The 12237-nt window shown below is 43.0% G+C and overlaps 1 protein-coding gene across 1 annotated transcript in view; it reads right to left on the reverse strand.

Annotated features, from left to right (window-relative positions):
* PHF21A (PHD finger protein 21A) overlaps positions 1-12237 on the reverse strand; it is a 283341-nt gene that overhangs the window by 16469 nt on the left and 254635 nt on the right. The window contains exons 11-14 of the mRNA XM_006865046.1: positions 10075-10126; positions 9239-9318; positions 8727-8787; positions 6312-6334 (exon numbers count right to left, since the gene is read on the reverse strand). Of these exons, the coding sequence (XP_006865108.1) occupies positions 6312-6334; positions 8727-8787; positions 9239-9318; positions 10075-10126 (216 nt within the window). The remainder of the gene's footprint in view (positions 1-6311; positions 6335-8726; positions 8788-9238; positions 9319-10074; positions 10127-12237) is intronic.

Here is a 12237-nt window from a genome sequence, read left to right on the forward strand (position 1 = left end):
CCTCTAGTCGAGTTCTCATTATGAAGCCATCGAGGCTACGTCAAATGGGTACTGTCTGCAAGTTTGGGTGTTTTTGTGCATCTCCCCTCACTTCATATCAGCTGGATGCTTCACTCTCAGCTCTAGCCCTCTGTGGCCATGTCCTTGTCCATGGGCTCAAGTGTCCTCAAGTCTCACCACACTTTGAACCAACCAGCTCTTTCTCTTCTCTCTCTCATCTCCAGGTCAACGGGAGTCAATGGACTGTGGTTGAACTCAGCCCATTTCTTCATTGCTGCCTTTCTCCGTCTTCCAATCACCAGTAGACCAATGTTGCCAGCAAGCTTACGTGCCTGTTCGTGTGTTCCCTTTGAATTTCAGTCTTAGAGGGGAGTTTGTCCTGAAGGAACTTGATTGCTTGCCTTGATGGCGAACAGCTTGCTTATTCTTGTAGTAGCCAGTCATGCTGACATTTTTGTTTTGGGTTTTTCTTGATGATCTTTCTTTGAAGATGTATCTTCTGTCACTCTAGCTGTTCCAGGCTGGTCTGCTTGTCCTTGCTAGCGGGAATGTCCCACCTCCTAATGTTCTGGATGGGACTCAGGATACCCCTAAGGTTCTATACTCTGCAAAGGCTTTGCAAGAGGCCTATTTCACTAGGCAAGTTCTAGAACCCCTTTTAGGTATTCCAATCAGTCAGTTATAGGCTGAAGACAGGCTTACAAGTTTTCTGTAATCATGTTTCCCGACATTACTCTCTATCCCACTGAAGTGTCTATTTTACAATAGTAGGCAAAGGAAACAAATATTTATAAGACAATCAAGCACTTTAGTATTATTTCCCCTCTTCACACTATGCCTAGATCCCTGTATCACAGAGCCCTTTTGTTCCAAGGTTGAGCATGCATTACTATTTACTTCTGTCCCACTTAGCCCATGCAAACCTGTCTCAGTGTTCCCCATCTATCTTGTTCTTTCACCTCCTCCCCCTTCTTGTATTGCCCTCCCCAACACCCGAACTAAATCCCCCACCCCAACCCCACTCTTGTGGTTACCTTATATTCCATTAATTCTTCCCTCCACTTAAGACAGTCTATTTTATCCTGTAATCTATCTAACCTTCCCACCACCTGAACCTCTGTTCCTCTGTTTACCTTCTTGCATATTGTAATTGTTTTGATCATAGACTGACCTTCCAGATCCTGTTCTCTCAATTTTATTCTGTTCTTGACTCTTCCATTTGTCGATTGAGTTCAGGGTGATGCTGCCACATATGTCATTCTCTAGTTGTTGTCTATTCTTATTGGTTCTCAGTCCACAGAACTTCCTTTAGAATGTTTTTCATAGCAGGATTGGCATTGGCAAAATTCCTTAGCTTCTGTTTATCCTAGAATATTTTTATTATACCATCATATTTGATTAACAGCTTTGCTGGGTAGAGGATTCTCAGGTGGTAGTTTTTTTCTTTCAGGGTTTTATATATGTCTCCCCATTGCCTTCTTAACTGCATGGTTTCTGTTGAGAGATCCGAACTTAATCTGATTTTCTTGCCTTTGTATGTTACACTTCTCCCTAGCTGCTTTCAGGATTCTGTCCTTATCTTTGATTTTGGAGAGCTTGATTATTATAAGTCTTGGTAATTGTCTTTTAGGGTCTATCCTTCCTGGGGTTCGTTGAACTTCTTGAATGTTTACCTTTACGCTTTTCAGAATGTTAAGAAAATTTTCTTCCAGAAGCTCTTCAATATCTCTCCTCTGTGGGCTTGTGTGATTCTTCCTGTTCCAGAATGCGATAATTCTTAAGTTATTCCTCTTCATATTGTCCAACATGAATCTTAGGCCTTCTTCAGATTGTTTTAAATTCTTTTTTGTGTTTGCTCTTCTATCTTAGTAGTGTTGAGAGATTTATCTTCTAGCTCACTAGTTCTGACTTCTAGTTCTTTGATTCTACTCCTTTGCCCTTTCAGTGTATTGTCCATTTCTGATATTCTATTATTAATCACTTGGACCTCTTTCTGTAGGTTTTGAATTGTTTCCAATGCTGTATCTATCTTATTTGATTGTTCCTGTAGCGCTTTCCTGACTTCTTCCTTATTTTTCTCAACTCCATTGTATAGTGTTTTGATACATTTTACAATCATTTTTCTGAATTCCTTCTCAGGCATTTCCAAAGCCTGCCCATCTTCCAGTATGGAGTGTAGGTCTACTTCCAGCTCATTTGCCTCAGTCACTTTATCTCGTTTCTGGACATCTGCAGATATGGTCATCTGATTGTTTTTTGGGAATATTCAAGAGTTATCTGTGGCTTAGTACTTAGATGGGTGTGTATTTTGTTTTTTATGCTTTCCGATTACCTCCAGGTAGATGTAATCAGGAGATTGGCTTCCCTTTTCAGTCTTCTTTCTGAGAAATTTCAAGATGCCACTGTTGATTGATGTGACGTAACTCAGGATTTAATTTTTGGCCTATTTCCTTTTCAGTCTGCCTGTCCCACTCCACAACCCCCTTTCAGGCCTTTTTCCTAGTGATAAAACAGTTCAGGGCCTGCTGTGGCTGTTTTGCACTGCCGTTTGGTTTTAAGTGGAAACTGTCACTTTAAATTTTGAGGAGATCTGTGCACATGCGTAGTAGAACCCTCTGGGGTTGGGGGTGGGGTGTCCACTCACTCAGACATCCCTCTAGTCACCAGAATGGAGGTGTGCAGACAGTGAGAGACCAATGAACAGATACCAAAATAAATAAATAAGAATGTCTACACCTTTACCTCTGCGGTTGTCAGGCATCTGTGGCTACTCTGATCCTCCCCACACTTGGTCTTGCCCAGGATGGTGGCTCCGGGAGCAGCTGAGCATCTTGAATTATAAAGCAATGGAATTCTTGCTTCTGCTACAAATTCCCCTAGCTGTAAGCCTTCCAATCTTCCTTCTAAGTATTCCTTGATATGTGGTTCAGAGGTCTGGCACCATCTGAGCCTGCTTGGTCCAGTATTCTGTGTTGTTAGTGATGGAGCTCCTCACTGCACTTCTACCTGATCCGCCATCTTGTTTGTTCTTCCAGGTCTCTTCTTATAAGAAGGCTGATAATGGCAACAAGATACATCTTGAGGCTTAGTGTCGGGCTGGTTCTTTTACTACTAACACCTTCTTAGATGGTTATTGATCTTTAGGAAATGCCTGCCTCTCAACTGTTATTGTTTAATTAATGTTGCTGGGGCTTATGGTACCCAGCAGCAAACATACAGAGCCCTGTGTGTTGATTTTAATCACTGACACCGTTGGGAGACTGTAAAAGTAGAAGTCAATTATCTTAAAAAAAAAACACGAAAAAGAATCCATTCCAGTGGGTTTCACTTAGGAGGTTGTGGACATATTTAGTGGTTTCAGAAAAGCTTTCTTTTATTTTTAGAGTTCTTAAAAGAACAATGTTAGCATTTGAAGATGAAACTTGACAGAAGTTTTTAGTTTGTGATTTGATCTTGAGTGGATCCTTTAAGCTCAATCTTTGAAGGAAAACCATAAGCCCCCTCAATCAAAAAAAACAAACAAAACCAGAAAAGAAATAACCTTGTTGAGGAAAAAGCTCAGGCGCAGAAGCACATCACGTGTTGTGCAGCATATGTGCCCAGTGCCGGAGGAAGAGCTGTAATAGGAACTAGGAAGTGGTAATCCTTTGGCAATGCTTTAACTGAGGGGAAGTCGGGGCAATTTCTGGTGTCAGCAAACAAGAGATTCCTGGTGTTCATTAACAGAACAGCTGAAGTCAGAAAATGTTTAACTTCTAATGTTTATATGGTTTTCTTTTGTTCTTCGGAAAGGGGCAGGCCATTAGTAAATTCTGAGAACTTCCAAGTCTAGGGGCCATTTTACCTGGAGATGGTCAAAGACACGCTATGTAATTCACAAAAGAAACATGACATAAGCAGAATGAAACTCTTTTCCTCCTCAAATCTGCTCCTCTTATCCATCTTTCCACCCCAGTAAAGGGCAGCTTCATTCTTCCAGTTGTTTTTGTCAAAAAGACTGAATTTACCATTGACTCTTCTCTTTTCCTCATGCCCATATCCAATCCTGAGTATGTTCAGATCCCATCACTGCCCTCCATCTCTATGGCTACCAGGCTGAGCTGCCATCATCTCACTGCCAGGATGACTGTAATAACCTCCCAACTGGCCTCCCTATCCTCCCCCAGTCTCTTCTACTTACTTAACAGACAGCCTTTAAACACCAAAGCTGATTTTGCAAACACCTTAAAAATAATAAATGCAGGATCATCAAAGGATGCTAAAAATTAATGGCAACAGTTTGTTGCGGGGGTGGGTGTTCATATATATCCGCAATCTCCACCAGAGGAAAAAGGACACCTTTTCAAGTGGAGAAATTTGGTGAAAACGATCAAGTGATGAAAGTTAACATGACTTACAATGGTACCAGCTGACATCATGTGCCTCCCATAGTGATGAACTGAGATAGCCACCAACGTTTACTTAGTGTTCCTGCAAAAATGCATCACCTGAATCTATGAGGGAAACAATCATACAATCCAAGTGGGGGGACACTCTGCAGAGCAACTGGCCTCGCTCTTCGGAAATGCCAACGTTATGAAAGACAAAGAAAGACTGAGAAATGGTTCCAGATTCCAGAAGACTACAGAGACACTAACATGACAAGAGATGCCAAGAGTTGGTTTGGATCCTGGAGGAGGGGGAATGAAGTGCCACAAAAGTCACTATTGGGACAACTGAAGAAACCAGAACACAGACTGTATATTATATAATAATATGATATCAATGGTAAATTTCCTCAATTTGATAAACTGCATTGTAGTATATATAAGAAATTATCCTTTTCCTTAGGGAAAATATGCAAAAGTACTTAAGGTTGAAGATTCATGGTGTTTCCAACTTACTTTCAAGTGGTTTGGAAAAAATAAAGCCGTGAGTATATGTGTGTGTTCATGTATGTGTCTGTTGGGGAGTGGGGGTGGGAGCAGAGGGAAGGAAGGTCTATGCAGCAGAATGAAGACCACCAGTGAATACAGCTGGAGTGGACACATTTGTCCTATGTCCTGCTAATGCAAACTTTCTGGAGGCTCAAAAATTTTCAAAATAGAAAGTTGAAAAAAACAAAACAAAACAAAAGATGTTGTTCCTCTTTTAAAACCCTCTGGTGGTCCCCACTATGACTGGGAGCGAGCCTTGCCACCTCTTGGTTACACCTCTCACCACTGTCACCGGGGTTCTGCCCCAGCTCTCCTGGTCTTTGTACTTCTCCTCTAGCATGCCTCGGTACTTCTACCACCTCAGGGTTCTTGCACTGCTGTTCCCTCTGCATGGAATGCTCTTTCTCTCACCAACTTCATAAAATAGTAACTCCAGCCACAACTCTGTATGTTCCTCCCTCATTGTCTCACAGCACTTAACACGACCTGACAGGCTATGTATTCACCTATCATCTGGCTCCGTGAGGGCAGAGGGGCAGTTTTGCTGATATCCCCAACCTGAGGAACAGAGCTTGAGCACAAAAGAATGTTCAAGTACTTGTTGAGTAAACGACCGAATGGGAGGTGATTCACTGCTTCATAAACGGTCATTTAAAGGCTTGTGAGTCTGAGTTCATACTCCTGACGTTTCTGGATGAAGGGCCACTTAGTATCTGGCAGCTTCCCAGGAGTCTGTTTCTGATCAACTCTGCTGCAGAAAATTACGTGAAAGTGAAAATGTCCAGTTCTCGAATTCTACACAAGCAGGAAACAAGGGCTGCTTGTCCACTGCCTCCACCCCCAAGCACTGATGACAGGACTTGCACACGGAACTGAACTCTCCATCTCATGCCACTGTTGGAGAATTTACTCATATGAGATCAAATTCAACTCTGCGAATTCTGACTAAGCGTCCTGATGTTGCATCTAACATGGTTCTCAATGACATGGAAGGGCCTGGTACCCCAGAATAGAATGCAGAGTGTCCTGTAGGGATTATTGCCTATTCCAGGGTTAGTCAAGGTATTTATTGCGAGTTGATAAGGAGACAACATATGATAACGGTTTTCCCCAGCTGAAGCTCTCAGAAAGAGAGTGAGCTTTTCCCAAGTTACTTACGTCTGTGGAGGTGGGGCTGGGCAGGGACACAGGCTGAACAGGTGCAGGGAAAGTGAATGTGCTCTCTGTCTTTTCATTTTCGGGGGAGTCAGGATGACTGGATGGGGGGGATGTTGGGGTAAGGGCTCCAAACCCCAGTACTGCATTGTATTTTGGAGGACGACCTATATACCAAGAGAGGGGAACAAAAGGGGGGAGGGGGAGGGGAAAAAAGGGGGGAAACATGGTCTTACATACCTTTGGCCAGTGTTCCTCATTGGCTAGCATGGAAAAGGAAGTGAGGTAGCAGACAGAAGGTTAATACAACAGTCCCCAAGAGAAGAAGAGAAGCAAAGATTTCAATGCCATTAGAAACAGCTATATGAGTCTCACAAGCAGTGAGGAGTAGAGGGTCTTGGAGACTGACAGAGGGCTGGATTATGTCAGAAGGCCTCGCCTTGGCAGATTATGGCCAAGTTCCTGGACTATCCCAAATGGAGATTTCTAATGAGAGAACCAAAAAGTCAAATTTCCAATGGGAGCTAAGGCCAGGAATAAGAAATTCTTTTTTGCTTTTCATATTTATTTTTGCTAAGGTGCTCATGTAATTATTTTTACAGTAACAATGATCCTCAAGGCCCACAGACTAATTTAGTTAGGCATTCTGCTTTCCCTTTTCTTTTCTCTCCTGTCTACATTTTGGCGATTTCACTGCTTGTGGGGGTGGAGAGAGGGAAAGCCAGGAGGCGACCTTCAAGTGACTTGTTCTTGGCCTTGCTGGTAGGGGAGAGCTAGTGAAGGTATGTCCTGGCAGTAGATGGAAACTAGGAACTTAACAGCTGCTCTGGGACTAACGATGAATTTCAGTATCTCTGGCCTCAGATAACTCTCCATCAGCTCACTGATAGTCATCTCCCTCCATCATAGGCATCCTGGTGAACTAAGAACCCGGGCCATTTCCCAGTCTCAGGAAAAGTCCTGCTGTTAGCAACACTGCAACCTGGGAGACCTGGTTTAAGCAAGAGCACTATGAACCAAACCTCACACCACAGAGGATCGTCAATAAATGAACTCTGATGGGGGCAGCAAGGCTTGCCAAAGAAATAGTTAAGTCAGGGGTCCCTGTTTTATGAGGGCTAGGCTCACAGATTTTAAGCGCATGCCCAGTCCACCAAGAGAAAAAGGGGAAGCAGACAGGTTCAACACTGCCTCTGAACACAGGTAAATGGTACGTATGATCGTGACTCTGCCAACAGTTATAATGTTTATCAGGTCTAAGCACAAATATTGCCTAACTGTATGAAACTGGCAATGTCTGCAGAAGACAGACAGATCTTACTGGTTTGTGTCTTCTGGGGAATTTAGTGTGGCTAAATGGGGAGGCAGAAGCGACTGCTCTTTGTTTACCCATGGAAAGCACATCCTGGGCATAGCAAATGCAGACTTTCCTCCTCTGACCTTGATGAGAGATGCCAAGGTCCTTCTGGCTCATTTCACCCCTGTGCTCTCAGCAGATTCTACCTACCAGCAGGCCAGTTAATAGTGGCCTCAGGCTGGAGGTTTCTTGTTAAGAAATGAACCAGAGGTCACAAAACAAGTTATGCAAACCAAACCAAAACAACAACAAACAAGCAATGATACTGGTGCCTGTAGTCCAGAAATCAAAACGAAGCAGTGGCTCAGGGTTTCCTGAATGAACTATTTCTGGCTAGCTGAAGAACAGGGCTGATTGTCACAATGGGCCGCTGGGAGCGGGGTGGGTATGCAATCTCCACCAGTGCCGCTGCAGTCCTGTGGAAGGGTCTACCTGACCTCCCAAGGTTCTCACAGCCCTGAACGTGTGTGGAAAGACCCACAATTAGTATGCTACTCCACTCAGTCTGCAACCTCAGTAGCCTGGAACTATAATTCAGGGACACATTATCATGTAGAGAAAGGGACCTTGGGATGTATTACTGACATCAAAGAGCAATTCCTACATCTTGTTTATGAGTTCAAACCCTGAGCTATTAAGACCTATTTAGACCTGCACAGTGAGAGATGCTGTTGTTGTTGTTGTTGTTTTTGGCTCTCCCTAAGAGTGAGGTGGAATGCCCCTGGGGAGGTCTACAATAAGAGAACTTGGCTCTTTAGAAATCTCTGCTTTGGGAGCCTGTTTTGACAGTGACCTTTCCTTCCTATAGCTGAAGATGCCCTCTCCTCACAGATTCTAAGTTCTCTGTGTGGTTGTTAGCTCTCCCCTTCCTGGAAATTCTGTGGCTCACAGAAACCTAGTCGTGCTCTGGCCTTGCTGGCAGTAGAATGACTTAGACACTATTAAGAACACCTTGGCAACAGCAGTGTTCTGTTCTGTTTAATGATGCTAAAATGCTTCCTTTTACATGGTGTTCTGTTCACTGTGCTATTCATGGACGACTTGGTAGGCTTGGGACAGAAACGCTGCATGAAGCCATTCCCTTGAGTCAGCTTTGCCAGAATCCTAAGGAAGTTAGCTTTTGATTCAGCATGCAGAGTTTTGATAAGAAATCTCACTCATTCTCACAGAACAACAACAAAACTATTATCAAAGGATATAGGAGTTGGAACGGCTCTAGGACAATGAGAGGAGGAAGGGGGAAGAAACACACATAAAGCAAAAGCAACAGCAAGGGAGAGATACAAAAGGGGACTCACCTCGCTTCCGAGTCCCAGGATGCATTGTGCTGTTCAGGTATGTGACTGCACTCTTCTTACGCTTTGAGGATTGAAGAAGGGAAAGGTGACTGGTTGAAGACCATTGTTCCTAATTCTGGACAAGCTAAAGACCAATTTCAGGGTGCCTGTCAACATGCCAACTAGTTCTTGCTAATCACCCCAGGTCTCCGTGGTAAGGCCTTCATTACCTCTCCATGACTCTCAGAGAAGGTTTCAGAGAGGCCATCTCTGCCTCACATGGAAGTTATGGTAATGCCCGGATGAATTACATTTTTAAGGTAGTTCTGTATCTGCTCAAACTCAGGCAAAAAACTCAGGGGAAAGCCGTGATAAAAATGAATGTGATGGAGTCAGAGAAAAATTGATCACTTGACAAAGTTGCCCGAATACAATGTGGGTGGCTACTCCTAAGCAGGCTCTCGGATGGGAGATGCTGAAGGAGTTGCATCTCTGGGACAGTGAGGGAAGGGCCAAGTGCAGGCCAGGAATACCTCTGGCTCAAAGACTGCTCCACTGTACACAGGATTTGCAGTTGTTCTTCTTTTACGCTCTTGCCTCTTGCTTTGGATTTCTTGGGAAAAGGAAAAGGGGTTGGATTAGAAAAGAGGTATGAAGAACCCCCAAAACTTCACTTCACTACTCTATCTACTGGTTTTCCCACGACAGATCAGAAATGGGCTGGGGGCAGCATTCCTTTGTTTCATGGCATCCTCTGCAGACAAAGCAAAGCTGCTGGGAGCAGCTACTAGGACCTTTTACTCTCACCTCACCTCACGGAAAACAAGACCGTGCTGTGCGCAGTGGGCTCTCTGTGAGCAAGAGCTTAGCAGTAGGCAACACTTGGGACTGAACTGTCCTGATTTCTTTGTACACTACTGTGTGTAAGTATGGATAAGCATCATCCACAGACTGAGACTGAGTAACCACTGCTCACCACTCTTGAATTAAAAACCTAGGACAGGTACAATTTTATAATTATTAATATTCTGAAAACTACAGACCCGTTCTTGTCATTATAAAGGGCAGTTGTTACTTTGTTTGTCAGAAAAAAGGATTAGTCCCATTATGTGAACAAGAAATCGCCTTAATCCAAGCAGCTGGGGCAGGTTTCCCTAAGACACAGAGTGAATAATAATAGGTAAGGGAGGGCCTGGACATTAGACAGAGGGAAAGCGAGTTTTCCTCTGAACGAAATAAAAGTCCATGCTGGTTGACTCATACTCTATTTGTGTTCCAATGTTCTATTCTAGGAATGCAATCAAACGCCACTTTCAGGAACACATCACTGGGCCAGAAGAAAGGCAGTAACATGAATATCTTCTCTTACCTTCTAGATGGTCATGTGTTACCAACCCTAGAGACACCATGAAGGCAAGTTTCTGTGCCAGAGAAACAAAAGAAAATATATTTCAGTTTGGGTTAAAACAAAGTCAATTACACATAGGTTTACTTCTAGAGAAAGTCAGTCTAATGGGCTGGTCACTCGAAAGAGGCAGGGTGAAAAAAGAGCAGGCATTTTCCACTTAGCAGCTCTGGGACAACTCTAGAGACCTTCTGAGCTAACAGGAACCAAAACAGAAGCAGAGGGGCCTACATCTACTTTCTCAATGACAGAAATCAGCATCTTGAATCCCAAGTTCTTTTCTCTGCAGAAAACTCCTTAGAAGATTTCATACTCTACAAATCTGTACGGTGCTGTGAAGAGAATCCCATCGAGCAAGTCGTAAGTATTTCACTTGTCAGGACGAGGTCAGTGTTTCTTACATTTTCCCTCTCACTGAGTAGACAATTTAGCACCAAGCTAAATGATTTTGGGGAATGGCAACAGGCTATTCTGCTTAATATTATGATGAATCAATTAAATGTGGATCCAGAAATTATGGAGCAATTTCTCTCTGAAGACCACTCTTCAGGTTCCATCAGAAGCTAGGCTGATTAAAATACTACACCCAAAGGCTGGCAGGTTAGATGCTTCAAGTTGGTGAGAGCACTGGATTGATTCCTAGTGTGCTTTTTAGGGTGCATATGGTCTGAAAAGAATGTCTTCATTTTCTGTTGCACCACTACGTGTGGTTTGTAAATTATGCCAAATAATACAGCATCAATTTCTTTCTCTGATAAATAAAGAATATCACCAGTTGTCAGGAGGCATACTTCTATAGAATTATTTATATCACAGTTTGGTGTTTAAAAATCCCTGACATTTTATCCTCAAAATTAAATATCATTGTTTGGCCTGAGTGAGAGGTTCCAGCTAGTCAAGGTATTGAGTGTCTTATGGAGGTACATCCCTAGAGCAAGCCATTTAAGAATCTAGAAATGTTCTTTAATGTTAGTTAGCATCAGAATCTTGAGGAAATTATGCCTATCCTATTTAAAAATAAATGTTCTCTCTAGTTTAAGTAATGTTTTATCTCACTCACTCTTGAAAGCCAGAGTGCCTCAGGAAGGAAAGCAGTCTTGGACTCACTGCCCATTATCTGCCGGCCCACTGATGTGGCATGCATTTCATGGTCCCCAATTAACTATGGTCTTAACTTTCACTATCCCTTTAAAACTTAATCAAGATCAGAAGGCTGATCACCAACTGTTCTTGGTTAATCAATAAGGAAGTAAGTGAACTGACATTCAGATACACCCTCTCTTAATCAAGTAGCAGCACCCTTCTTGGCCTCTCACACCCAACTTGTATTTGCCAGTCTCGATGAAGCTCACAAAATAATTATAAATTGAAAAAACAAAAATCTCTTCTCTGGTGGAATGCATTTTCAGTGCTATCCAGAAAAAAAAGTTGTCGAGTTCTTTCCCCTCAGTTACACATTTCACCACCTCTCCTCTGTCAGTTGGTTGTACTGTGGTGGCTTGTGAGTTGCTGTGACTCTGAAAGCTATGCCACCAGTATTTTAAATACCACCAGGGTCACCCAAGGTGGACAGGTTTCAGATGAGCTTCCAGATGAAGACAGACTAGGAAGAAAGAGTGACGAACTACTTGCGAATATTTAGTCACTGAAAACCTTATGAATAGCAGAGAAACACTGTCAGATACAGTGCCAGAAAATGAAACCCTCAGGTTGGAAGGCGCTCAAAATGCGACTGGGGAAGAGCTGCCAAAATGAAGAGAAACACCTGTAAATATCCATTAAAAATCAGAACATGGAATGTACGAAGTATGAATCTGGGAAAATTGGAAGTTGTCAAAAATGTAATGGAATGCATAAACATCGATATCTTAGGCATTAGTGAGCTCAAATGGACTAGTATTGGCCATTTTGAATCTGATGACCACATGGATTACTATGCCAGGAATGAAAAATTGAAGAGAAATGGTGTTGCATTCATTGCCAGCAAAAAGAACATATCCAGATCAGTCATGAGAAACAACTCTGTCTGTATAGGATAATATCCATGCGCCAACAGGCAAGCCCAAGGAGCTCTGGGAGCGTAGTGGTTAGCTGTGAACCTCAAGGTCAGCAGTTCGAAACTACCAG

This window comes from Chrysochloris asiatica, unplaced genomic scaffold (assembly GCF_000296735.1).
Source record: "Chrysochloris asiatica unplaced genomic scaffold, ChrAsi1.0 scaffold00075, whole genome shotgun sequence".
Classification (NCBI taxonomy): Eukaryota; Metazoa; Chordata; class Mammalia; order Afrosoricida; family Chrysochloridae; genus Chrysochloris; species Chrysochloris asiatica.